At 35.8% G+C, this 27,902-nt stretch overlaps 1 protein-coding gene across 1 annotated transcript in view; it reads right to left on the bottom strand.

The window, feature by feature from the left end:
* Positions 1 to 27,902, bottom strand: part of COL25A1 (collagen type XXV alpha 1 chain) — a 469,169-nt gene that overhangs the window by 228,252 nt on the left and 213,015 nt on the right. The window contains 2 exon segments of the mRNA XM_021101684.1: positions 3,841 to 3,848; positions 5,905 to 5,949. Coding sequence (XP_020957343.1) covers positions 3,841 to 3,848; positions 5,905 to 5,949 — 53 coding nt within the window.

Genomic DNA, 27,902 nt, shown 5'->3' with positions numbered 1-27,902 from the left:
CATCGTATTTCACACCTCAGAGGGCTCTACACTACCAACAATAACGTCATCTCTCTGTCAGTCAAGCACAAGTATAGGGCTCCATAGACTGATACAAATAGAAAAGCCAGTTAAAACAGATCTCCTGACTCTGTTCTGGCCTCAGTTATAGGACCCGTTTGACCCTGTTATCTGTGACTGTGAGAATGGCACTTCCTTTGGGGACCAAAGGACAGAGAGAGGGCACCCCCCGCTGACTCTTAAAAAAAGGTCAAGACTAATGTACAATTTGCTACATTTAAAAACCCTGAAGTCTTTTTATAAATTTGATCATATTCTTTGCTTCTTATTGAAACGTGAATGTGTTTTAAAATAGAAGATACAAGGTCATGCCATCTGGAGTCAGGTAACACAATGGTCAGGCAAAGATATCTAGCAAATACATTTGTGAAATCCAAGCTAGATGTGCAAAGCACTTGCATGGATTTCTTTAGAGCAGTGCTTTTAATGCATATTACTTGTATGAAAAAAAAAATAGAAGAAAAGTACCTGATATTCATATAAAAATAAATTACATACATTATCATAAAATGCTCCATTGCAGCCATTTGTAGCAAAGACTCCTGTGGTAGCAATACCTTTTTGTCAAACTTCATAAGTCTGAGTAATAAGCTAAACAGCTTCCCAAAGAGTAAATCAATCTGTGAGATCTAATTCAAGTTGTATTTCAAGTTTTAAATTATAAATGATCTCAATATGCAAGATACAGAAGCTGACAAAAGTAATACTTTAGCCACAAACAATTCTAGTGTGATATAGCCAAGTTTTCCAAAATATGTCAAATAAAAATGTAAATGTAAGGTTCCTAAATTCAATGTTATTATTAAGTGTTTTTTTTCCCCCCTTTAATCATACTTGAGAGTATTAGTTCAGGAGGGCAAAGAAAAAAGGTGACTTTCAATGAAAAAAGGGATCTGCAAAGGCCCCTCAGGGAAAAGCAATCTTTCATTTATTTGTTGTAATGAGTGCGTTCAATAGTCTTTTGCACTATTGAGTGCATTTCGCAACAAAGTGAGTGATAAGCAAATACTTATCAGGACACAGGGTTACACTTTACAATCTTTCTGTACATGTGAAACCGCAGGACCACAGATGCTCATTGGTAGAAGGAAGTTGGAGGGATTTACCTGATACAGATTATATGCCATGATTGCCCATCAGACAAGACTATTTAACTTCTCAGGCTACCTTTGTGTTTTACATTTAATTTACAGAATGGGCAATTATAATTAAAGTGGTCACATAAGCCTTGATATTTTCTCCAGTGTCTTATTTGTGGAGATAAATATTTTTTTGTTAAATGAAAAATTAGGGATAGAACATTTTCTAAAAATAAATTTATAGAAACTTTCAGATTTCAGTTTATGGAAAAGAAGTAGAAGGAAAAATACACATGAAATTAAATGATGCTAAAAATGGGAGAAGTATGGTCACTGCAAGTTACAATTATCAATAGCTGGATATTACACCTAAATAAATATAAAATTTATCAACCTATTTAATCATAATAATGTCACTGTTCATTCATTTTTATTAAGATGCAAGAAATGAAATGGAAATATTTTATAAAGCCGCTTACCTTAAAGCAAAATTTGATGAAAAACAAATACTTCTTAAAAATCATATTTGGGTGGCTAGAAATGGAAGGCTTAAGCAGGTTTCATTACAAGGTATTTTACCCATAAAGGCTCCATGATACGGGCTCACCAGTACTATGGTGAGACTTCATTGTATTAGTAAAGGTACCACAATCAATAAATACATTTTCTCTCTTTCACAATCAATCATTTTTTATCTCATCAAATGTGAGCAACAAGAATTATCTTTAAGTGTAAAAACTTATGATTATACCTTATTTCTTGGATTTGAGGCAACTTGCTAAATACATAACTTCAGTAAAATTCAGTTAAGATGCCATAGTATTAATGCTTATGGTATAGGTTAGCCATTTACATTTTTTGGTCATGCTTTCATGCTTTAATAAAATAAAATATGTAATAAAAATAAAATATGTAAATATTTATATAAGGAAATATTATTTGATACTGAATCACTGTTGTACCTTGAAATAATAGTGTAAATCAACTCTACTTCAATTAAAAAAAAAAAGGAAATATGATTTGACCCATAGCCTGCCAAACCTGTATAGCAATGATCCATGTTATAATCTACTTATGATTTCAAGGAAGAGATTACTGTGGTAAGCAGCAAATATTTGGAATTAGATATATCTAACTAAATTTCAACTTTTTAAACCCTCTTTAGCTGGGCAACCATTGCTAATTAACCTCTATAAGTCTCAGTTTCCTCACTGAACAACAGGGATAGTAACATCAGAAAGTTGTTGTGAGATAAAATCAATGCATGTAAAGTGCCTATAATATTACCTGCTGTATACTAGGGACTTAAAACATATTAGTCCTCTTTTTAAAACATACAAAAGAAGAAAAGGAAGAAAAGGAACTAAAATCCTTAGGTAAAGAAGCTGCAATAATAGATGGCCCCCCAAAAGCGAGAGCTATATGGTTGTCTAAGTTTGTGAAGGGCCAAAGAGGAAATACTAGGATGCTGAGCATCATCAAAAGGAAGAAATGAGATTTAACTACTTCCTGGCCTGCCTAATACCTACTTCCACAAAAAGAAGCCACCCTATTCTGGATGTAATCTCCAGAGTTTCCTCTAGGTAGTAGTGGTTTGTTTCTACTTTTAAAGACAGAGGCTTAAATATGAAGCCAAAGAATAAGGCTCCTAGACCTGGGGCATGCCATCTGCCTAGCATTAAGCAAGAGCTGAAAGTCAGTTACAGGAGCGAAGTCATTTCTAACATGATTTATGCTCTATCCTTGAACGTGGCAGGAAGACTGCAAAAGATATTTGGAAGCCAATGCTTCCTCTGAATAAAGTAAATGAGTATATGCTAAGCTCCTCTCCCTGGACCATGCTAGCCTGTTAGATAAGTTGCCAATGTAGAGTCTGTGAACCCTGGAGCAATCTGGCTGTTGGGGATGAGAAAATATCTCAAGGCCAATGATCACTGCTACTGTAAATGTACAGTGCACAGTACAGCACTGAGGTCAGACAGCAGATATCCAGGATATTACTCAAAAACACATCTAGCTCAAAGCTGACAAGATAATCTGTTCCTGTGTGTGTAAAGCAGACTGGAATGCTGCAGCTATGACCTACTCAAGAAAGAAAAAAGAAAGTGCAACTCTCTGAGGGCTCCAACTCAAGCTCTTTATGCAGGCAAAACTCCAAGGGACTTCAAAGGGAGTGCTGCTTACAGAGGAAGGGCCCACCGGGGGTATCACTTCCACGATCACGTTGCCATCTCCATTTGGTGGACTGGCAAATGCAAATATTTCAGACACAAGTTTAAACAGATGAAAAAAGAAGTGTGAAAGCGCTTAGAGGTTTGCTTGCAAAGAAACCTCAGAATTTCAGGAAAAGTATTTAACATCAGGAGCTTCATGAGTTATTCCAAAATTCCCAAGAGAGTAATTGGTTTGCTGTCATATTAAAAATAAAAGGTTTTTTTTTAATTAACACACATTGCACGCCAATATATCACATGATCGCAAAAGAGCATACTGAAAGAATAATTTCCCAAAGTTACTTTTAAAAGGACATGAACCATACAGCAGAAATTGACACAACATTGTAAACTAACTATACTTAAATAAGTAAATAAATAAATAAATGTCATCAACATGTTTCTAATTGGAAGACTATATTTTGATGTTTTAACAGAGTTTTAACATACGTGATCCTGAAGAGTCAAAATGCAGCAAATATACTTACAGGAGGACCTATGGTGGGGGATGGGTTGAGAGAATAAGAAAAAGGGAGAGAAATATTAGTAACTATGCAAGATAGTAAGATGAAATAAAAAATTAGAGCATTGTCATAATCATCAACACAGTACCATATGCCACATGGGCACAGAAGTCATTTAAGGATTCTGTGATTCTTATTCCTTTTCAAAGTCATGGATCCTATAAAACCATTCATGTCAGAAAAATGCATTTACATCTATGTGCACACCAAGTTTTACATAAAATTTCAAGAAGCATTCAGAGCCCCTGAGGTTTGCATATGAGTTAGTGAGAGATTCATAAGTTTTAAGCAAAGATTGTCTAATTTACATACCTAAAAACTTAGATAAAATATGAATCAGGAGGATCTTTGGCCATTTTTGATAGAACAGTTGAAGACGATTGATAATGTAAGTTTCTTGAGTTTGCTAAAATGACTAAATCAGTATTGCACCCATTGTTTGTTCCAAGAATGTTTTTCATTCAGTAGTACTGTCAACATGTAAAAGACTAAGTACTGATAGTTATATGTTTCTTTAAAGCTATGTATTCTCATCTCATCAAAACAGAGGCAAAGTCTAAGAAAATTTCAATATTTCACATACCATATGCTCAATTAAAATATCAGTTCTCAGGAGCCAGGAAGCTGAGAAGTGACTTTTATATTTTACATAAAACTGCCTAAGTACAGAATATTCACTTTTTTCTTAATCCTCTTTCTTTCTTTTCACATAAAGATCAATACAGTGATTATTTGTATTCACAAATATCTTACCATTTCTTTTTCCTTAAAACAAATTTATAAAGCATCCTCTATCATAAAACTTCACATTTTAAGAAGGGGATACTTATACAACTTTCCAATTATTTAGTGTCAGTAAAATTTGAAGATAACTTTTGAGAATTATTTAAAGGAATTAAGCAGCTACATTTTCATAAAACCTTCTTACTTTGACATTATTTTCCCAAAAGGGAGAGGAGATGAGACCAAAAAAAAAAAAGAAAAAAAAAACCCAATCTGCTATCTGCTCTTTTCGACAGGTATTGCTACTGTTTTAACCCTTAATAGATTGTTTTTAATACTTATAAACACTTGTAGAAAATACTGGAAAATAACATTTCTTAGTATACTAAAATCAAACCTTAATTACCTTCTCTTATCTTGCAAAGAAGAACTGAGGGCCTGTTAAGACTTCATGCGGTCATTTATATTTTTGGAATCTTAGACTTTTAAAAAACTAGTAGAACTGTAAGTGAACACACTCATTTGAATATCTTGGTTCCAAAAAAAAATAGTTTTTATTTGACTTTGAATGCAAAGCCTTTCGAAAGAGTTGTCAGCACTATTGGTTGTGTTTTAAGTTCTGCTCATAAAAAATTGCGTGTCTGTGGCTGAACCACCTTGCCTGCTCTGGACTGCCATTTCCTCAACTATAAAATGAAAATGCTAGATTGATTACTAAGGCTCTTGTCATTGCTACAATTCTATGGTTAGAGAAAAGGAATAAAAATTTTCAAATTTTGAAAAGAATGAGAGTAAAAGCATGGCAAACTTGTACCAAAACCAGTTGGATTAAATAATAATAAATCTTGCCAAGACATATGCCCCAGTATCCCCAGGCAGATGTTTCCACAGAGAACCTGCACTGACTGACCACCTATGTAGACAGAAAGAAGGGTGATGTTGTCACCCTGTGTGCGGCCAAGAAACCCTCTGCCATAACTGAAAGGGCAGATTTAACTCGACACAGTAAACAGGCCAAAATTGGGTGCTAGGGGTTATTCAACTGTAATTAATAATATTTTGCAAACTTCTCCTTCCTATGATTTGATGGAAGCAAGAAGAAGATAAAAAGACATTCTAGGGTGTAACAGAGAAGACTTAAACACCACACACACACACACACACACACACACACACACACACGCATGCACGCATGCATACAGGCTTACAACGTCAAAGAAGACATATAATCACTAATTAGGAGGAACAGATGTGGGAATGTAACCAGGACATGAATGACACAGAACAGCTGAGAGAGACACTTACCAGATTCTCCTCTTTGGCCCCTCTTACCTCTCTTCCCTGGAGGCCCTGAAATAAAAAGAAAAATTTTTGGTTCCAAAATGGCTAGTAAATGACTTCTATATATTTTGTCACTGATTTTAACTAATAAGAAAAGGACCAGAGATTTGAAAAGGCCAACTATGTCTTTGGTATTTTAGCATGACTCTTGAGCTTCATTTAATTCTAAAATCTGTGCTAGGTTGCTAACCTTTGAGTGTTACTCAGAAACACTAAAGATTCAGAATTTTTGATCATCCTGACTGGATATCCTCACTAAGAAAGCCTTCGCTAAGCAAAGTGGTAGTGTTGAGGTTCCACGTTTCTTCAGAAAATTCTTTTTGAAGCTTTCAGTATATTAATAGTATTTCTAAGTTATGAAATATGAACTTTTATACATTAGAATTTCTCTAATTGAGAACCTGCTGGGTTAAAACCACAATGGTTTTAGATGATAACTATTGGTCTCATTTTTCTAAAGGGGCTCGCTCATTACTGTCATTCAAATAAATGTTATAAATGTTAATTTTTATGATGATCTCATTGTAAAGTGGAGAAAAAAGGTTTTTTTTTTTTTTTCCAGTGAGTTGCCAATGGAGACCACCAAGCTAGTATGTATCAGACTTGCATATTCATGGCTCTCAAGCCATTATTCTTAATTATATAATTTCTGCCCTCATTTCCTTGGGTAGGGATAGCTCCCACTGAATTACAATATGGGCAAATAGAAGAGAATAATTAGCCCATAATGAGAATTGAGCTGTTATAAAATTTGCTGGAAGAAAGAGGCCAAGGAAAATACAGAACTGCCAGGTTTTGAAGAATGAGTTGCAAAGCTGGACTGATGACTTCCAAACTCTAGAAAGTTCAGGGTACAACAGCACAGGTCTTAGCACTCAGTGGATGCTCAATATGACTCTGAGTTCTCAACTTCCACATGGAAACATTATCAGAAGAAATAAAAACATCCCAATAACTCCTTACACAGAGTAAGCCTGGCCATCTGTGTTTTATAAGAAATTAAAAATAATTAAACAATAAAATCAATTGAAAATATTAGGAGAAGCAGCTGTATAGCAGAGTCCAAAATTCTCATTCAAAATTTTGATTTCTTCCTGTATTCTGGAATAAAGAGAAGTTTTCATCATATTCAAGGAATCCTCGGCCAGATTGGCAGCAGAAGGAGGATCATATAAATGGGTAAATTAATGATTGGGATGCTAATATGTACAAAAAATATACATTTATCCACATGCTCAAACACACACATGCACAAATATGTATTGACATATTCTGATATATAATCTACAATCTTTCTAAGATTATGAATCAGATTATTTTCTCTTACAAAATCACTTAAACTAAGAAGTATTTATCAACTACTTGATACTTATGATGTCTGTGTTCTACAGAGCGGAGGCTATAGGTCATGTATAAGATGTATGTCTGCCCTGAAGGAGTAAAGAAGTTAAAAAGATTAAAATAATACACATGAAAAATTCATTTGTGAAGATAGCACAATGAGTTTATGCTCTGATTTGTTCTTTCTACTCTAAACACATGGCCAATTATATATATTAAAAAAAGAGAAACAAAGAAGTACTTATATTCAAAAAAGAAATGGGCATGTCCACAGGCCAGAAATGGACCAGAAATGCAAAATGGAGAGCAAGGATAAATCATGAGCCTGCCCAGTTCCAGCTCTTCTTAGAAGCAGGAATGGTGGCCATAGGTTCTATCCCCTAAAGAGTAAATACTCAAAAGCTATCTAATCAGATCCAGACACAGTTCCTAAAGCTGGGAGCTTGTAAATGATAAAGAAAGCTGGGAAAAAACCTTCATCTCTGGCTTAAAAGCTGAGAAATAGAATCTTTCAATCAGAAAGTGAAGAAAGCATCTGCTGGTTTGATTCCTAGTTCTGTGATATTCCCAACACAAATCTGGGACAGAAGTCCTAAAATGCTTTTAAGACAAGTCTGGTTTAGACAGCTGGGAGGTCAGCTAAAGACAAACAGAAAATGATAAAGTAAGAAAAGGTAAGCACAGAGGAAATAAAGGTAGACACACACACAGAGAAAATTATAGACACACACATGCATACACACACATACTAAACACACAAACTAAACTTCATAATGAGTATAGAAATCAAAATTCCAAAACATATGAAGAAATACAATACTAATGCTAAGAAAGGCAGCCCTCAATAATCAGATTGTGAATTCTCTTCAGGTAAGATTAAATAATTTTAAGAAACCATCAGACAAAGGTTAGTATGTTCATTATGCTTTACAAAATAAATGAAGAAGTGACATCCATTAAAGAGCAAGGGATTTGAAATGTAAACAAGAAAAAAATGGATTTGAAAGACAATCCTTTAGTAATCTTGAAAATGACCATTGGAAAAAAAAAAAAAAGATAAACCAATTTAATGGTAGCCTGGGTATGGTTGAAAAAGAAGTAGATGTGGAAGATGTAGGATGCAGCCCAGAGAGACAGATCCAACACCTATCTTTGTATCTATGTATCTGTCTATGTATCTATGTATCTAAATATCCACTGTGGTCTGAAATTCTAACCCCCAAAGATGCTGATGTTGGGAGGTGGGTCTTTGGGAGGTGCTTGAATCATGATGCTAGAGCCCTGTGAGTGGAATTAGTGCCTTCTAAAAGAGATCCCACAGAGATCCTTACCCTGTCCACTGTGTGAGGACACAGTGAGGAGTCACTAGCTATGAACCAGGAAGAGAGCCCTTGCCCAAGGGCCACTATGCCATCTTGATTCTAGATTTCCCTGCCTCCTGAACTGTGAGAAATAAATATCTGTTGTTTATAAGCCACCCAGTCTGTGGTATTTTGTCATAGTAGCCCAAACAGACTAAGATCTATTTAACCATCTGTCTATGCTCAGAAGCAAAATTTACTTAAATTAATAAGAGAACCCAAAATATACGATAGAGAAGACTTTAAGAGAAAATAGATGAGAATTTTCCATAATTTAAATATGGGAGACCCAAAATTTAAATTATACACCAAGTGGCAAGTAAAAATAAAACACTCTTAAACACATAGAAGTAAAATTAAAGCACTCTTAAAACACATTTAAACATTTAAACACTAAACTGACTGCTGTTTCATCCACAACAAGGGTGCCAGAAGAGCTCAGTCTTGATTTTTTAAAAAAGTCTTAGAAGCCTATAATTATTGTCGTTTATCAGAATTAGTTTATTTGTCACTTTCCCCTTAAAAAAATATTCCTTTTAAATAGTATAATTTATCAAGTAAAAACAACAGATTGCATAAACATGTTAAAATAATTTAAAATAAATGTAAAAATATTTAAAAGACATCAGATTATGAAAAATGATCAAAGAAGCAATGATATCTTTGGAGGAAATCAAGAAACAAAATTAAAATGTTTCTCAACATGTCTGCCTTGAATATTCAATTAGAAGACTTAAAGAAATGAATTAAATGCTGTGGGAAATCCTCTTATTGAGAATTGAAAAAAATAAACTCTAAGAAAACTGTGAAGATATTTGGCAAGACAGGTATCTATTGAATATGACGAGGTTCTCCAAAGTATTTCATAGTATTTGAGAGAAAAATGATGCTAAACTAAGTTATGAGAAGACAGGATTCTAAACTCTATTAGGTTTACAAAGAAAATACTAGATTCGAGAAGAGCATGTTATAATTGCTATAAGAAACAGAAGACTGGGGTGAGCATTATACTGAGCTTGTGAACTAATAAATTATCTAAAACTTGCAGTAACACAGACTAAAGATCTTGCTTACAAGGAGAATAAACAGACATTTTGAAGAAGTCTACTATGCAGATGAGACAATTTGATATTGTTTTTGAATGTAAAGGCAAAAATAAGGATTTACATGGGATGGATTTCACAATGGACAGCTGGAAGATCATCAGAGTGAAAAATATATCGATGCTTCCCAGACAAAACTGATGTTAACAATAGTTAGCAGTAGTTGAAAAAGATAATGACCATTTCTATTCCAAACTGAGTGATGAAGTGTCATCCAGGCATGAGCTGTTAAGAACAAATATAGAAGCTGGAATCTGACTTTTATTCACTGAATTTGGCCAGATCCTTGCAGCAGAAATTCTAAGTGAATTCTCTCAGCAGAAAGACATGACTCTGCAAAAGAAACTGGTTCAAGAATATGAATGGGAAGAGAAAAAGCAGAAGCTATCCGCAACAGAGGAAGTGAAAACTTACAAGCAGAGAATTCATGAAATAAAGAATAAATTATAGAAAACAGAGGGAGGCTATAAAACCAGATTGCTTTTCATGATAAGACAATTCCTAAGAAACTGATATGGTTCATGCTTTATAAAGAGTTTTTGCTTGAAAGATGGTGCAAACAGTCAACCCGAGATAGAACTAGGTAAAAATTAGCCATAATGGTGATGCTTTAAAGACCAGTGTTGACAACCTCAACTGCAGAAAGATTAAGGTCGTCAAACACATCATAGCAAGGTGATGCAACTTGCTATGATGCATAGTTAACCTGCAAATAATATTGTTGGAGAACTCTGCTTCTCACTAATGATGTATCTGTGATAAGGCTATTCTCTCTCAAGTTAGAAATGTGTCTAAAAATAAACATATGGGTCTTCCCACATTCCTGAGTACCCTTATTTGCTTAATCAGGTAAATTATCAAAACCTGTCAATTCTACTATAACTTGGATCTGTCCACTCTTCTCCACACCTACTGGTATCTCAAGCTGAGCTTAAACATAACTAATCTGGGTACTCTGAGATTTATTTTTTAACCGGGATTCTATTTGTATTTAAAATATTTTTACCTTTTACAGATATTTGCAAGTAAATACACAGGAAACATTCAGGATTCATAACTGGTTATTTTGTTTTGTTTTTATCTCTTGTTCTCTACTTGAACACACATTTCTGGCTGTGTCTGCTTTTTTGGAGAGAAGAAACAAGGTGGATAGAAACAAAGGGGAGAAATCACTAAAAATGGATTAACAACTTAAACATAAAAGCTGAAACCAAAAACTCCTAGAACAAAACATGGGGAAAAGTTCCTTGACACTGGCCTTGCAATGATTTTTTTTTTTTTTTTTTTTTTTTGGATATGATACCAAAAGCACAAGTAACAAAAGCAAAAATAAAGAAGTGGGATTACATCGAATTAAAAAATCTCAACCTACAGAGTGGGAGAAAATATTTTTAAACCATGTATCTGATAAGGGGTTAATATCTAAAATATATAAGGAACTCCTACAACTCAATAGGTGAAAGACCAAATAACCCGGGAGTTTCCTGTTGGCTTAGCAATTAAGGATCTGGTATTGACACTTCAATGGCTTGGGTCATTGCTGTGGTGCTGGTTGATTTCCTGGCCCAGGAACTTCCCCATGCAGCAGGTGTGGCAAAACAAAAACAAAAACAAAAGTTTTTAAATAGGCAAAGGACCTTAACAGACATTTTTCCAAAGACATACAAATGGCCAATAGGCATATGAAAAGGTGCTCAATATCACTAATGATTGGAGAAATGCAAATCAAAACCATGATACTTATTACCTTCACCTATTAGGATGGCTATTTGCTAAAAAAAAAGATAAGTGCTGGCAAAGATGTAGAGAAAAGAGAACTCTGTTACACTGTTGGTGGGAATGTTAATTGGTGCCACTATGGAAAACAGTATAGAAGTACCTCAAAAAATTAAAACTAAAACTATCACATGATCCAGAAATCCTCTTTGGGATATTTATCCAAAGGAACTGAAATCGGGATCTCAAAGAGATACCTGTTCTCGATGTTCATTGCAGCATTTTCCACAATAGCCAAGATATAGAAATAACTTAAATGTCCATTGACAGATGAATGGATAAAGAAAATGTGAGTTATATATCTATTACTGTAGCTATCTATCCATCCATCTATCTATCTATGCAATGGAAAATTATTTATCCTTAAAAAAAGAAGGAAATTTTGTCATTTGAAACAACATGGACAGACCTGAAGGACATTATGCTAAGTGATATAAGTCAGAAACAGAAAGACAAACTCTGTTCAATCTAATTTATGCCTGGAACCTAAAATAGTCAAACTCATAGAAGCAGAGAGTAGAATGTTTGTTTCCAGGGGCTTGGGGGAAGTGGAGAAGTGATGGCCAAAGGGTATAAAGTTTTAATTATACAAGATAAATAACTTCTGGAGATCTAACACAGTATAGGGCACATAGCTAACAACACTATACCATATACTTAAAATTTGATAAGAGGGTACATTTTATGTTGAGTGTTCTTACCCCAAAATAATAATAATAATAATAATAATAGGAATGGGAGGAAACTTTGAGAGATGATGAGTGTATCCAGTCTTGATGAGGGTGATGGTTTAATGGATGCATATTTATCCCAAACTCATTGAGTTGTACACATTAAATATGTAGTTTTTTACATGTAAATCATATTAAAACGGTTTTTAAAAAAGAAACAAGGGGGAGTTCTCGTGGCTCAGTGGTTAACGAATCCAACTAGGAACCATGAGGTTGTGGGTTCGATCCCTGGCCTCGCTCAGTGGGTTAAGGATCCAGTGTTGCCGTGAGCTGTGGTGTAGGTTGCAGACGTGGCTCGGATCCCACGTTGCTGTGGCTCTGGCGTAGGCTGGCAGCTACAGCTCTGATGGGATCCCTTAGCTAGGAACCTCCATATGCTGCGGGAGCAGCCTTGGGTGATCGTGCTTAGGTGTGTTGTCGTAAAAACCTGAGAACAGGGAGAGATGTAGCCATGTCATGTTACACAAATGACCTAATGGTCACTAATGACATGGGTCATAAGGGAATTAATTCCTGACTGAATTTCCACAAAGGGGTACTGAGCTTGTATAAAAGCACAAACCTGGGGCTCAATAAGCATTATCCCCATCTTTTTCCTTTTTTATATTCTTATTTTATATCTAGTCATTAAGTGATCATAATATATCTGAGTATTTGATAAGAAACACTGAATATGTAGTGAGTGAAACTTGAGAGATTGACATTACCTTCCAATTGTCATATTCAAAGGGGCAATTTAGTTAAATGAAAAGAATATGGAAAAAAAGAGTTAAAAGGCTTATAGGTTTTCACTAACGTGTAAATTAAGCTAACTTCTAATTAACCTCCTTGATTTTGGTCTGCCAAAAAAATCTGGTAAATAGTACCAACTCTACCCCATTTATATGATAATCATGAGGGTGAAAACTGTTAAGTGCCATATACATTAACTGAATGTTTCCCTTACTGTTTATTATTGCAGCAAAGCTTATAAACTATTTCCATGTTACAGTACTGTCATTCTGTCAACAAAAATAGTAAGACTTCTAAACAATTTGACTTATCTTAATAAAAAGCTAAAACTTCTTATCTCCAGAAGCACAGAGATTCTTTAAGGACATTAGAGAAAAGACCATCAAAGACCTCAAACAACAGTAAATATTACAGAGAGCAAATACATTTGTCCCTTGGTATCCACGGGGGAACTGATTCCAGGACACTCCCCAGATACCAAAATCTTAAAATGCTCAAGTTCTCTACATGAAATGGTGTATGCAGTATTTGCATATAACCCACACATATCCTCCTGCATACTTTAAATCATCTCTAGATGACTTTTATTTATTTACCTGATACAATATAAATGCTATGTAAATAGTCGCCAGTGTGCAGCAAATTCAAGTTTTGCTTTTTGGAAATTTCTGGAATTTTTTTCACTAATCTTTTCCATCTGCGGTTGGTTGAATCCACAGAATCTGTGAATATGAAGGGCCAACTGTACTCTTATTCATAATTCTGAAGGCAGAAAAATGGAAATATTAAGGCAAAGAAAAGAGCAGGGAACTGACCTCATGGTTAGGAAGGGAAAGACTGAGTAAGAAGTGGGCAGTTGTCCATTTATCCCTGGGGCAGATAAATGCTGGAGGCTAGGGGGGATAGAGGAGAAATGTGTGCAAAGCTAGGAAGCTAGGCTGCCCTGCCACCACAGCCAATCCCAGGAATGGGCCTCCAACAGCTGCAGATGGCTCTGGGGAGGGGGAACCTGTCTGGGCAGGGAGAAGACTGCAGGCCATCATCCCCCATCATCCAGCTACTTTCAGAAGACTAAACCAGGTTTACCTTCAGATCTTCTGGATTAACCTTACAAGGAGGCACAGATTAATTTCAGAGCCTTTCCCAAAGTCCTCACACCTGCTTTTACTTGCTTAATGCCTCAAATTCTTTCAACATAGACCAAAGCTTTGCATTCCACAATTAGAAGTAAAAGGCTTAAAGAGCAAATGCTGGAAGTAGAATAGTAGCTAAAATTTATTGTCTCCATACTCATAAAATGTCCATACTAAAACATCCCCAGGAGGTGATACAGCCCAAAGGTTTTCACCCTGTGCTTCATGTGGGCCACCAAAGCAGCTCCAATTTGCCCTACTGGGTTGCAACTGTTTGCAGTGAAAGTTTGTTGGCTAGAACAAGTTTATAAATCATATTCCTGCAAATGTAAGGTGAAGGCAAAAGAGGTGAAAATAACTCATGAATGGGCACACACAGCAGACACCAGTTTCCTGAATCTAAGCTCAGTGCTCTTTAACTTACCACATTGCTCCTCCTTTTTGAGCTCATGCTGCATGGACACAACTAGAGCAAACTTTCCAAACCGCTTCATTTGGCCCGCTTTGTGTTCTTCTCATATGACTACTTAGGTAGATGTGTATTATTTGTTACGGTCTCCCACTAGACTCTAAGCTCTGGAAGGTTGGGATTCTCTTATTCATCCTATGTTTCTACAACTGGCCTAGGACTCATCAGTCAATGAACCTTTAAAGAAACAACCTATGGGCTATTTGATGCATGCCAATGTTACTTCATACCACATTAATTTTTCAAAGAAATAATGTTTCTTATTCAGGAGATTTATTTCCCAAGATTTTATTTATTGATTTATATTTGTGGAGGAGGGGTGCATCTATGGCATATGGAGGTTCCCAGGCTAGGGGTGAAATTGAAGCAGCAGCTGCTGGCCTACACCACAGCCAGAGCAACACTGGATCCTTAATCTACTGAGTGAGTCCAGGGATCGAACCTGCATCCTCATGGATCCTAGTCGGGTTCATTTCCACTGAGCCACAATGGGAACTCCTCCTAAGATATTTTAAATCAGCATATATTCCACTATACGTAACATAGACTTGTTTGTTTTATATATCTTTTATGTGTGTGTTTTTGTTTCAAATTTCCTCAAGTTTCTAATCTCTGTGGAATATCAGTTTATAAAAGAAGGTTAATCATAATAAATAATAGGTAATAATTTAAGTTTACAATAGCCAATCTCAATAACTCTCACTACAGAGTATTTTGCAGATATACAGTAATTATTTTAAAGGCAATGGGTCCAATTGGAAAGTTGTAAAAGTATTTCCTCTTTTGTTTTTTTAGAAACACAAGAGACATACAAATGTTTTGGGGATCTATTCTTACAAATTATCAGAGTGACAGAAAATACAAAGATGCATAGTTTGTGAACAAAAAATAGTTCATTAATATTTTAGTTATAAACTACAACTATAGTTTAAAGTTGCAAAATTTTTACTTTCATCCCCTGACCAGGCCATATCATAATTTTAATAGGCTGCAAATATCGGTAATATATTAGCATCTTAAGATTAAAGTTGTTTTATCAAATTCTAGAGAAGACTTTAAAAAATCAAAACAAAATACCAAATCGTTAAGGTAATTTTATGAATATTTCTTTCATAAACATGTTTATTTTCTAGCTTTTAGATCAGGTATTTTTGACAATTTCCAAGTAAAACTTAAGAAACATAAAGTATGTGCAGAAAATGTGTTCAGTTAATGAGGATAAAGCAATGTGACTCATGGAAGTTCCAAAAAGGACAAGTGGCTACTAAGTCGGAGGACAATAACAGAGGACACATTAGGCCACCTAAAGCCAACTGGGTGGATGTGTATGTGTGCACCAGTTTAAACATAAAATGCAATACGTGCATTCCTTGTTTTCTTGTGCTTCATTTCATTGTCCTTCACGAGCAAGATTTTTTTTTTTTTAACAAATTAAAGGTCTGTGGCAACCCTGTGTCAAGGAAGTCTATCAACACCATTTTTACAAAAGTATTTGTTCACTTCATGTCTCTGTGCCACATTTTGGTCATTCTTGCAGTATGTCAATTTTTTTCATTATTATTATTTTGCTATGGTGATCTGTGGTCAGTGATTTTTGATGTTCCTATTATGACTTGTTTTCTGAAAGGTCGGATAATGGTTAGCATTTTTTAGCAATAGAATATTTTTAAAGTAAGGTATGTACATTTTAAAAACATAATGCTGTTTCACACTTAATAGACTCGGTATAGTACAAACATAACTTTTATACACACTGGGAAACCAACCAATTTATGTGACTCACTTTATGTGATACCTGCTTTATTATGGTGATCTGGGAACTGAACCCACAATATCTCTGAAGTATGCCTGTACTTCCTCGGGATAGTAGCCAAAATGGTTAAAAGCCACTAGTTTAGAAGAAAATGGGTTAGTTATTCTAGAATATACTGCTCTTTAGGAGAGTTCTTAAGCAGCAAGGCATACACCTCTGGCAAAGTATGCTTTGATCTTTCTCATGAAATACATTGAGAGAAGGACTTCTGTTTTATCTATTTCTATATTTTTCCAATTTTAAATAAGGGGAAATTTAAACAATTGTTATTAAGATATTTTAAGTAAGTCAAAGTAACATATCAGAATCATGGTGAATCTAATTCTTGACATTACTTGATCATGAGGGTTATTTTTTAATTGGTTGAGTTCCTACTCCTCCTGGAGACAGGTCAATGGACCAAAATTGCCTGCTAAGCCTTCCCCTTCTTCTCAGTTATCAAATTCTAAGTGTCGTTCTTGTCGGTGCCAGGCTTAAATGAAACATTTCAAGTTTACCAAGAATTAATTGATATTCATTTTATGAGTGGAGGGAAATGAACATATTTTTGAGATAACTGAAGAGTTTCACTAGAACATACTGGAAAACAACTGCACTTAAACAGTAAAAGAAAGGGATTTCCAAACTGAGTGCAGTGAAACAATTACTGGGCTTTGTGTAGATGCTTTGTTTCCAGAAATGGAATTCCAGTACATGAGGAGTTGTCTTTACTGCTGTTTTCAATATTTAGATAATAAATATAGTAGAATATTCAATAGAAACTGTTCACGACTACAAACAGCCGGGGTTTCAGTTCATTGACTTTAATGAGGTCTGATGTGGCACAGTTGTTATTTCTATCATTCTTCTCCCACACATAAAGTGTTTCATTATTACGGTACTAGAATGTCTTACCCCATGATCCTACAGGGGATTTGTCATGACAGCTTTTTAAAAAATTTCTACTTGTAGGGGAGGGGGTTGCAAGATGTTGCATGACAGCTTTTTAAAAAGTTTCTACTTGTAGGGGAGGGGGTTGGGAAATAGGAAAAACGTCTTTCTTCGTGAGATTATATGGTCTATAATGAGTAGTTATTACATACAAGGTCATATATTAACATGAAAAAAAGTTCAATTCCCAATCTTACAAAAACTTTCAATGAGCTCTCAAGATTCCATGTTTCTAATGGAATGTAGAGGGGTAAACAGATCTTTTTAAATATAAAGAGAATTTTTAATAGAAAAAGATAACAGGATCAATGGTTGAATGTAGTTTGCCACATGCTCAATAAATTAAATAATGTTAATTCTTAATTTATCACGGATTGAAACAAGTTTCCTTACGGGAAATGAAAAACAAAGTGGGCCAATGGGAACTGGGATTTGTTTTCACTAATGGCTTTGCAATGTTGCAAGGTTTTGCCAAATAGCTGATGGGTGACTTAAACTCAGCGGCCATAGCAGCACATACGCCATGACACACATGTAAATGGCCCACATGTCTTTAAGCTGATGCTAAATTAATTATTGATGTCTATTGCCAAAATTAGTCACCACCAGGAAAATAATCATAACAGAATTGGCTTCACATTGAAAACTGGTGATGGAGAACGAGTAAACAAAAAGTCAAGATAAAACCACTGAAATAGAAGTAGGAGTACTCTGGAGGGAAGGGCAGATGACTTCATGTGCACACAGGTACAGTGTACTCAAGCAATCAGAACATGAGCGATAGAATAAGAGGCTATCCGTGGAAGTCAGCAAACCTGATGACCACATGGTGTCATGGTAAAAATACAAAATACTTGGACATTGTAAAAAGGATAATGATGACAGAATGTATGAGCACGCATCACCCATCTGGCACCACCCATGCAATGTTCCATTTATTTATACTAATTGTGTGATCGCAAAAAAATTTTGGAAGGTGATGATATAGAGAAGTTAAGTGACTTGTTTATCATCACACAGCTAGTAAATGGTGGATTAGGGCTTTATACCCAGAGAGTCTGACTCCCATATTGTGAATTCTAAAACTAAAGCCTGGCTCATTAACCAAGCACACTATCGATCATTCTATTTTCTGGTACAAACACACAGCTGCCATTAAGGAAAACAGGAGCTTTAAATAAATTTGGAAAGAATATGTTCATGAGTATTTCTGAAAGCTCTGTTTACAATTCCAGTTTATAAGCTGATTTTTGGCTTCTCATTTTAAATGTGAAATAATTATGAGAAATCACTGGCCAAAAGCTGATAAATTTTTATTTTATGAAACTAAAAAGGAACAATTCTCTCTCCATATACTGAAAACATTCATAGTTAACCTAGTGGGATGTGATTAGCATATATTTATGTATATGCTCAGTTAATATACTTTCATACAATGCATGCCAGTTTTTTTTAAACTTATTGATGGTAAGAGCACTTAACCTGAGATTTACCCTCTTAACAAAATTTTAAGTGTACAGTACAGTATTGTTAACTATAGCAAGCACGCCAGTTTTAACAAGTCTTTTACATAAAGTATTTAGAATGAGACAAATAAGAAAAATATTGATCTTTTCGAAATGACGGATAGTGCTTCTATTGTTCACTGCTGCGTTCTCAGTACCTGGCTCATAATTAAATGTTAGTTAAATGGATGGCTCTGTTCTTTTAAAAGATGAAATAGCAACAACAGTTTTGTAACATTTCTTCTGGTTAAAAACAGAAAACATTTTAGTACGATTTTAAAAATCAGCCTGTTAACAAATAAGACAACAGGTCCCAAATGGAGTTGCTTATGCTAAACTCCACATCACCAAATTGAGACTTAATTACTGTTTCAGTCTCTTTCAGAAATAGAATCTTTAACCAGTCAATCACCTGATTAGCACTAGTTAAGACCCCCTGATAGAGCCTGCCATCCCTTAAAGGAATGTAAACTTACAATAACTTATCTACCTTTTTGCCAAGTATAACTTCCTTGTTCCTGCTCCCTTCTGCCTATAAAAGTTTTCATTTTGTACAGTCCCTCGGAGCTCCTTTTTATTTTATTTTATTTTATTTTATTTTATTTTATTTTATTTTATTTTATTTTATTTTATTTTATTTTGCTTTTAGGGCCACATATGGAGGTTCCCAGGATAGGGGTCTAATCGGAGCTACAACTACTGGCCTACACCACAGTCATAGCAATGCTGGATATGAATTGTGTCCGAGACCTACACCACAGCTCACAGCAACTTCGGATCCTTAACTCACTGAGCCAGGCCAGGGATCGAACCTGCAACCTCATAGTTCCTAGTTGTGTTCATTTCCACTACACCACGACAGGAACTCCAGAGCTCCTTTTTATCTACCAGATGGGATGTTGCCTGATTCATAAATTGTTGAAAAAGCCAATAAATCTTTAAAATGTACTGGGTTAGATTTTGCTTTCTAACAAGCCATAGGGATATATGTTTGAACCTGACTCTGCAACATACTAATTGTATAACTTTAGACAGATTAACCATATAAATTGCTGCTCCATCTACAAAAATGTAGAAAATATCTACCTCAGATACCTTGGGTCTTGGCTCTTCAGCTCTGTTCTTATTAGTATCTGTCAAATCCATCTGCATACAACTACTGGGATAATTATTTTAATATACTTTCCATATGCAATTCTCCTGATTATTAAGCTCCCATGTACATATGAAAGGGTCCATGCTGCCCCAGAAGACAAGGTTTTCCCACTAGTGAAACCAAGCAGAACCCTGTGGGGCCCCCTGTGGCCCTTGTTTCTTGTTCGTAGAAAAAAAGAAAGGTTTTAGTCTCCTAGGCCTTTCCCAAGTTCCAAAGAACAGACTCAAATAGTTACTAATTAGGGAAGTAAGGAAATGCAGGGAAAAAGGGAAAGCAAATAGTTCAGTGATAAAACAGAGTCCTAGTTCCTCCTCAAGGGATATACATAAAAGTCTGACACATATCTGAGTTATTCTGTAGAAACTAAGACTCCCCCAACATGGGTGGAGGATGGCAACAATGTGCGGACCATAAGCACTAGACCCCAGACTGGCTGGAATCAGAAGGTTGATGACTAAGATTCTCAAAATATCACCCTGATACCTCACTCCAACCAATCAGAAGAAAATCCACAAGCTACAACTCTCACTCCAAATGTTGCCTTTAAAAACCTTCCCTGAAGAGTTCCCATCATGGCTCAGTGGTTAACGAACCTGACTAGTATTCATGAGGACGTGGGTTCGATCCCTGACTTCACTCAGTGGGTCAAGGATCCAGTGTTGCCATGAGCTGTGGTGTAGGTTGCAGATGCGCTTCGGATCCAGAGTTGCTGTGGCTGTGGCTGTGGCTGTGGCGTAGGTCAGTGGCTACAGCTCCAATTAGACCCCTAGCTTGGGAACTTCCATATGCCGTGAGTGTGGCCCTGAAACAGATAAAAAATAAAATAAAATAAAAAACCTTTCCTGAAAGCCATCCAGGAGTTCACGTCTTTTGAGTGTGAGCTGTCCATTGTCCTTGCTTGGCAACCTAAAATAAATGCTATGCTTTCCTTCACCACAATCTGGTGTCAGTAGATTGGCTTTGCTGTGTGGTGAGTGAGCAGACCGAGTTTGGTCAGTAATAATAGGAAAACCTTGTTCCACTATTACTCAACTCTAGGTCTTCATCCTACAGAAGAGTCGCTTTTATCTAATTCCTAGTGTTTCATCATTCTTGTTATTTCCTTACTTAAAAAAGACATAATATAGGACTATCCTTTTTCCCTTGTCATATATTTGGTTCATTGATCTCCTCCAATCTTTTTTCCAACATACCTATGAATTGATTCTGTTGTGATATAAATTCTGCCTTCTTACAATATCACTACTAGCTGAATAATCATTTGAATAGAGTTGTTAAGTAAAAGTACACAATTCTTTTACCATTATTCTTGGTTTCCTAAATAGCAATAGGAATGGATTTCATAATTCACGCCATAGTTTAAGGAGGAGCTGCTATTTGCCTATATAAGGAACTAATTTGCTCAATGCTATGATGTATTTGAAATGTCATGCATATGAAAAGTGCTCTACAAAATGTCAAATTATCTTGTTAAACTAACTGAAAACAAAATGCAGTGTAGGTTCGGATAATGGTTGGCCTCTCATAGAAATGCTAATATAGGTGATATTCACCAGAAAATCAAGTCCCATTTGGCCATTTAAAATGATACTTGAAATCTCCCAACCACCCCAAAGAGTTTCATTGAATCCTTCAAAATAAACACAGTTGTTCCCTTACAGTTAAATATCAGATTCGTCCTGACAGGCAAATTCCCTAGAATACAAAAACATTATGAGCAGATTTCTATGAATAAAATGTTTCCCCATATGATTTCATAATAATTCTGGCACTTTACTGCTGCTATTTCCATCACATGGCAAGTGAACATTTTCTAATGAAACTGCAGAAGGGCCAGTCCAAGACATTCATTTTTAACTTTGGAAGTTGAGTTTCTTCTCTATGCTATATATGAACTAAAACCAATTTAAAAAAATAGAAAGGCTTTTACTTTGGTAGACGCAACTCTTAAGGCCTTGAATAATAAAGAAAACATACACCAAAATCTTATTGGCTTTCTCTCTGGCATCTTTTGTTCTAATCAAAACGGGAACCTCAAAGCATGCCAAGGTTTGAATGTGTGTTAGCGCCAAGGAGTAATATGTCTAAGACCTAACTACAAATGCCAATTATCCATAAATACCATACTTACAGAAGATAGACCAGGAACTCTGGAACTATCTGGGTGAAAGTTCAAGAGTTACAACTTTGGGTTATGAGGGAAAGGGTAATTTCAAAGTAGGATTTGAGTTCTTTCATTTTGCAACTTGCTCTCCTAAGCGTTTTCATAAAATAGAATAGTTTTAAAATAAGGCATTTTTTAATGATACCAGCTAACATTGGAGGGAAATCCTTCAAGGAAAATATTGACTGTGGAAGGAACCACAATGTTCAGAAATGGAATTGGTATTAAGAAATCTATTTTATGCTTTTTAGTACAATGAGTCATTTTAATGTACCAATGTGTGGGCTCATTCGCGATCTTTCAGAACACAAAAGGTGTCCTGAATAAGGCAATCATACAATACAATTAAAATAAATTTCTTATGCAAAAAGCTTTGTGTAAAATCAATAGAATACATTTTCATTTACAGTGATTCTCCATATCCATATTTGAATGTGAACAAAAATGAGGAAATTAGGATCCTAATCAGTTTTGACGCTACTTATGTTCCATCCACATGCATATTTGTGAATACGTATAACTTGATCAGGTTAGAAATCATGAATCATTCTCCATATTCAGCCTCCTCATTCAGCCTTAATCATTATTAAGAAATTCTTGAGTTCTGCCAGTTAGCTTTGAAGTTAGTTGTTAACATTCAAGGTGAAAAAGGATTCCTATAAATAAAATAAACCCCCTAGATACCAAATTGAATTTGATTATTCTCTGAATATTTTATGCTGAGATAAAGGTGGGCATATTTAAAACAGTTGTTGACTTTTAAGATACTCCAAGTCAAAGACTAGGCAAGAATGCCTTACACTATAAGCACTGTATACCTATGGTTTCTTTCTGAAAAGATCTCATCACCTTGTTAGAGATACAAGGCCCCAAACCAAAAACAAAATTAACAATTAAAGAACAATATTAGCCAGTATCTAATGCAGTTTTGTACTGTAAGTAGCACTGGTTATAATACAGAAGTTCAGAGATGAGAATTGGGAGAAGCTTCTCAAAAGAGGTTAAACTTTAGCTTGACTCAAAAGAGTAGTTAAAAAAAAGGACAAGGCAAGATATTAGAGTAAGACTTGAACAAACTCAGCTAGTCATGTACACTGCACCTTTACTGGATTATGGATTTTTGTTTGAAACATGGTTGGGTAAGTGAGTCTAGATTGTAGAAGGTCTCAAACGACAGGAGAAGAAGTTAGGAAATTCTCCTATAGATAACTGGAAGTCACTGTAGACTGAATAGTAAAATACTGACATGAAGAAAGGGGTACATACTTTGGGAAGACATATTATGGCAGGAGGTAACAAAGTCAATTTTGTGTGTCTCATAAAAGCTGTGGCATAAAGTTATAGAGTATAGTGGTAATGGGAACAAAAATTAGATACTGAAAGTAATTTCATAAGAAGAATCAAGCTTGGAGGCTTAATTAGATGAATAGGAAAGGTTGAAAGTCAACAATGGCTCCTAGGATTTAAGTTGTAAAAAAATAAAAAACTGATGGTATTATTTACATATGTTGGGTAGATAAAGCAAACTGTCTCTCTCTCATTAACACAAGAATCAGATGTCAGTCTTGGGCCATAGAAACAATATCAGAATATTGGCATGTTAATATGAATTAGATTCTCTGTAGAGTCTGCATTTCTTCCTTCAAGATGTGACACACAGACTTTTACAACTGAAGGTGAAAACACCCAAACTTGGAAAACATTGCTCTCATATTTGGACATTGATAGTATTCAAGGTCAGTTTCACAGACATAATTATGAAATTATACCTAAGCAAAACAGATAAATATTTGATGATGATATTACATAATCTGTAACAACAAATCACAATACTGAGGCCAAATCTATTATAGTTATTTGCATCTTTCTGCTGATTCCACTTAGAACCTGTGAAATTCCTTCCATTATTTCCGCTCACATACAGTGAGCTAATTTAGGATTTCCACTGGAGACTAATGATTTGAATCATCCCTGGAATAAGGATACAGCAGGATAAGTGGATTGAGAACCAGAAACCTCCTCTGCCCTGTTGTCAAGTAGTTTTGCAGTCTTAGACTTCTTATCTGTCTAAGCTGTTATACAAAAAGATTGTATAACAGCTAATTCCAGCAATATGTTTCTATGGAAACAAAAGAAAATAATTTAGGAGTTCCCTTGTGACTCAGTGGACCTTGGAGTTGCCACCACTATGGCACTGGTTCGATCCCTGGCCTACAAATTTCCATATGCCATGGGCATGGCATGTTCAAAGAGGGAAAAAAAAAAAGAAAAGAAAAGAATTCACTTCCTAACTGATGCCCACACCTGCTTTCTGGTACCTACATATAGTAACTCTAGGTCCACCAAAGTAAAGACAAGAATGTCAGTCGAGTCAACTGATTTCACATCAAGTTTGCATATCATTAAGTGGGTATAATAATAATAGCCTCTGCCATCTTCTTCTGTAAAAAGTGTGGAGGTCCTTCCTTGAGGAGGTTTAGTAAGGCTGCATCAAATGCAGTGGTAGGGAGGTCAGCCAGAGCCGACAGTTCTTTGGCTTTTCAGACTGTGGCAAGAACATGGCAGTGGTAATGAATGAGAGCAACGTGGCCTGCTTCTTTCGGGATCATCTAACCCCTAGGACTGATGGCTGCAGCTGAGAAATTCCACAGGGATTGAGAGGGGAAGTGCCCAGGGCATGATGCAGGCACACAAATCCCCCTGGAGCCCTAACCATTCTGCCTGAGTACACACAATCATGAAGCACAGTTGTTTGATCTTGCTACACACTCTGTCCCCCTTGTGAAGAAACATTCGGAAGTAGGACCAGGTCCATTTAGTTGCATCACAAGTTATAATAAATAAATCACTAGCCAGTCTTTGTTCAGCTTTGCCAATTATAATCTAACCAGATAAGTTCAACATTCCAGAAGAATGTAGAAAATCATCTTTTGTAGTTACCTGACAGAAACATTTTGTTTTGATGTAAAGTATTGATGCAGTAACCTAAATAATGCCAAAAGCATTGTAAATGCTTTTTTTGGTGTTTATAGATGTGTGTGTATTTAAAGATGAAGTTTCTCCTCAATTTTATTCATTACTTTTATTCTAATGGATGCAATAACCAAAAAATCTAATATTAATTTAGAAGAAATCATCATACAAAGATAACTACAGAATGACTTCTATTTTTATTTAAAGACTATCTCGTTTGGTCAGTAAGCCTAGATTTTTGAGCCGAGATTGACAAGGCCTTCTTTATGATGATAGATTAAAGTATTCACTGTATGCCAAGGTTTTTCATTTCACTGCAGCAACCAATGATGAAATGCAATATGGTCAGATTAAAGGTAGTACATAGCTACCCTTTTGTAATAGTAATATCTTTGATGAACCCACACATGCTATCAGTCATTTAAATCCAGAACCTCAAGCTGAACAGAATCCCATCAAAGTCCTTACAGGTCCCACCTGCCCTAGGGTGATACATACATCATTTGAAGCAAAGCTTAGTGACAGCTGCAGAAATGTACTCAATGAATTTAAACTAGAGAGCAATCTAGAATAATAGTGTGGGACCAATGTGGACATTCATTTTTAAATGAACTGTAACATTCCAAATCCAGAGCTGATTTACAGCTAGTACCCATCAGCACTACCACTCTGGATGTTCATTAGCTGGTTTTGAAGGCTCCCCTGCTCCCTGCCAAGTACCTCTCTTCTGAATATCCTGACCCTGGCCCCTTCCTTGAAGCCTTCTGGATTTTCCTACAAAATGGAGGAAAGTCCTGGCCCAGCAGGAGAGGTCTCAAACTCTACCCCGGCATTGAGGCTGGTATCTATTCTGATTCATTGGTGCCTGTACCATACTGCTTGATCAATATTTTGAGTACCACCTTGCCCACCTCCATCACCATCATAGCACTTATTACGTTGTCTTGTGATTATTCCTGTACAACTTGGCTTCTATCCTCAAGAATTTGAGGACAAGGAAGCAGTCTAACTCATCTTTGAGCCCTAGTGCCTATTGAGTGATTCATCATTAATAGTTTGTTGAATTGATGACTGAACGAGCTACAAAAATCAAATTTTTTCAAGTCACTTTGAGACTATAACATTTATAGATAAACTATTCTCATTCTTACACAGTGATTTCTTACAAGGATTTTCCTGTAGACACATGTGTACTTTAAATTTTCTTTGACTTTCTCATAGGGAGGTAGCAATGATGAACTAAAAATCCCAAGAGAGAATTTTTGAGTCAGTTGTGCTTTTCATCTTATTCCTGCAACCTTCCAGAAAGTACCATAAGAAACCTTATTGACATATCCTATGAGTACAAAAATATAAAAAAAGTTTTTAAAGTCCATTTTATCTGATTCAATACATAAATCATCTTTAGAACTTGCATTTTTCAAATATCTGTACTTTTTGAGTGTGTACGATTCCTTAGCAACTCCACCATGCTCCCCAGGATCCCTTCCTCTACTTTAATGGGAAGCCGCATCATCTAAACACAGTGCAACTCGTTGACTTTCAGGGGAAAAAAATGCTAAATTATTTTTATCTTCACAACACTTTAAAATAAGCCACAGAATGTCTTTTTAATGCTTTGTTTCCAGACAGAAACTCACATTTTGTTTCATCACACTGGGGAACATTTAGGATATCAGGATGCACTGTGGAAAAATCTATTTACAGAAGTATATATTCTACCTCTTCTGGTGAACAATTTTTGTTTTCTTTTCCAGGGAGTAGTTTATGTGCTATGTTTAGGCCACACATGAAAGGAATATCTCCCTCATGAGACTGCCTTTGGCTTATGCTGATTTTTGGAGGCCAAGATTATGGTAATGATTTAGGGGAGAAAGAAACAAAACAGTAGAGAAGGAGAGGATGGAAGAAAAGGGATTAGAGAGGTGAAAAATTTTGCCAGTCTAATTCAGTATAATTAAAGCACGTCTTAGAAAACTGAGAGGAGAGTCAGATCTCAAATAAAACCAAGACCGAGGGATAATGTTTTCATCAAGTAAACACTACTGTGTATTCTTTAGCCTGATGCACCAAAAGGTATGTCAAAGAGTCCAACAATAACCTAAAACTGAAAGCCTGTCTTCTACGTTTAGGTACTCTTCTACGAAATACCCAGAAGTCTGCTTGGGGCACGTGCCGTTGCTTTCGGTGGCTCCTCCGAGGCCAGCTGTGCATATCTGCAGTAGCTTGGAAGCTGGCCAGTGCTGTAAGCCCCATGCTGGACTCGGGAAACTAATCCCCTTTATTATTGCTTTTTCACAGGTGGGACACCTGCCCTTTTCTTTTATCAAGGTCTTCTTAATGACATATTAAAGGCTCCCCAAACTCAACACTGCACTTGAATCATTATATTTGAATGAAAAGATAAATGCAATGAAGAAACACTAGCAATGGGTAAATAGGATATTTAGTCTAAGGGCCTGGTGCACATGCAAAAGATTTATCATTTTTGACAGCCAGACTGAAAGGGAGGGAAGCAGGGAGGGAAGAAGGAAGGAGGGAGGGAGAAAGGGAGGAAGGAAGGAAGGAAGGAGGGAGGGAGGAAGGGAGAAAGGAAGAAAGGAAGGAAGGAAGGGAGGAAGGGAGGAAGGGTGGATCAGAGAACTTAGTATAAACCAAAACAAGTGCTTTTTGGATTCTATGAAAAATGAAATATTCATATATATCTATGGCTCTGTTTTCTTTTCTTGAGGAAAAACAAGAAGACTGAGGTTGTCTAGGAGACATGGAAGCTTC

The sequence above is a fragment of the Sus scrofa genome, chromosome 8 (genome assembly GCF_000003025.6).
Source record: "Sus scrofa isolate TJ Tabasco breed Duroc chromosome 8, Sscrofa11.1, whole genome shotgun sequence".
Classification (NCBI taxonomy): Eukaryota; Metazoa; Chordata; class Mammalia; order Artiodactyla; family Suidae; genus Sus; species Sus scrofa.
Note: the sequence above shows the minus strand (reverse complement) of the source record. Positions and strands in the feature narration are given on the sequence as shown.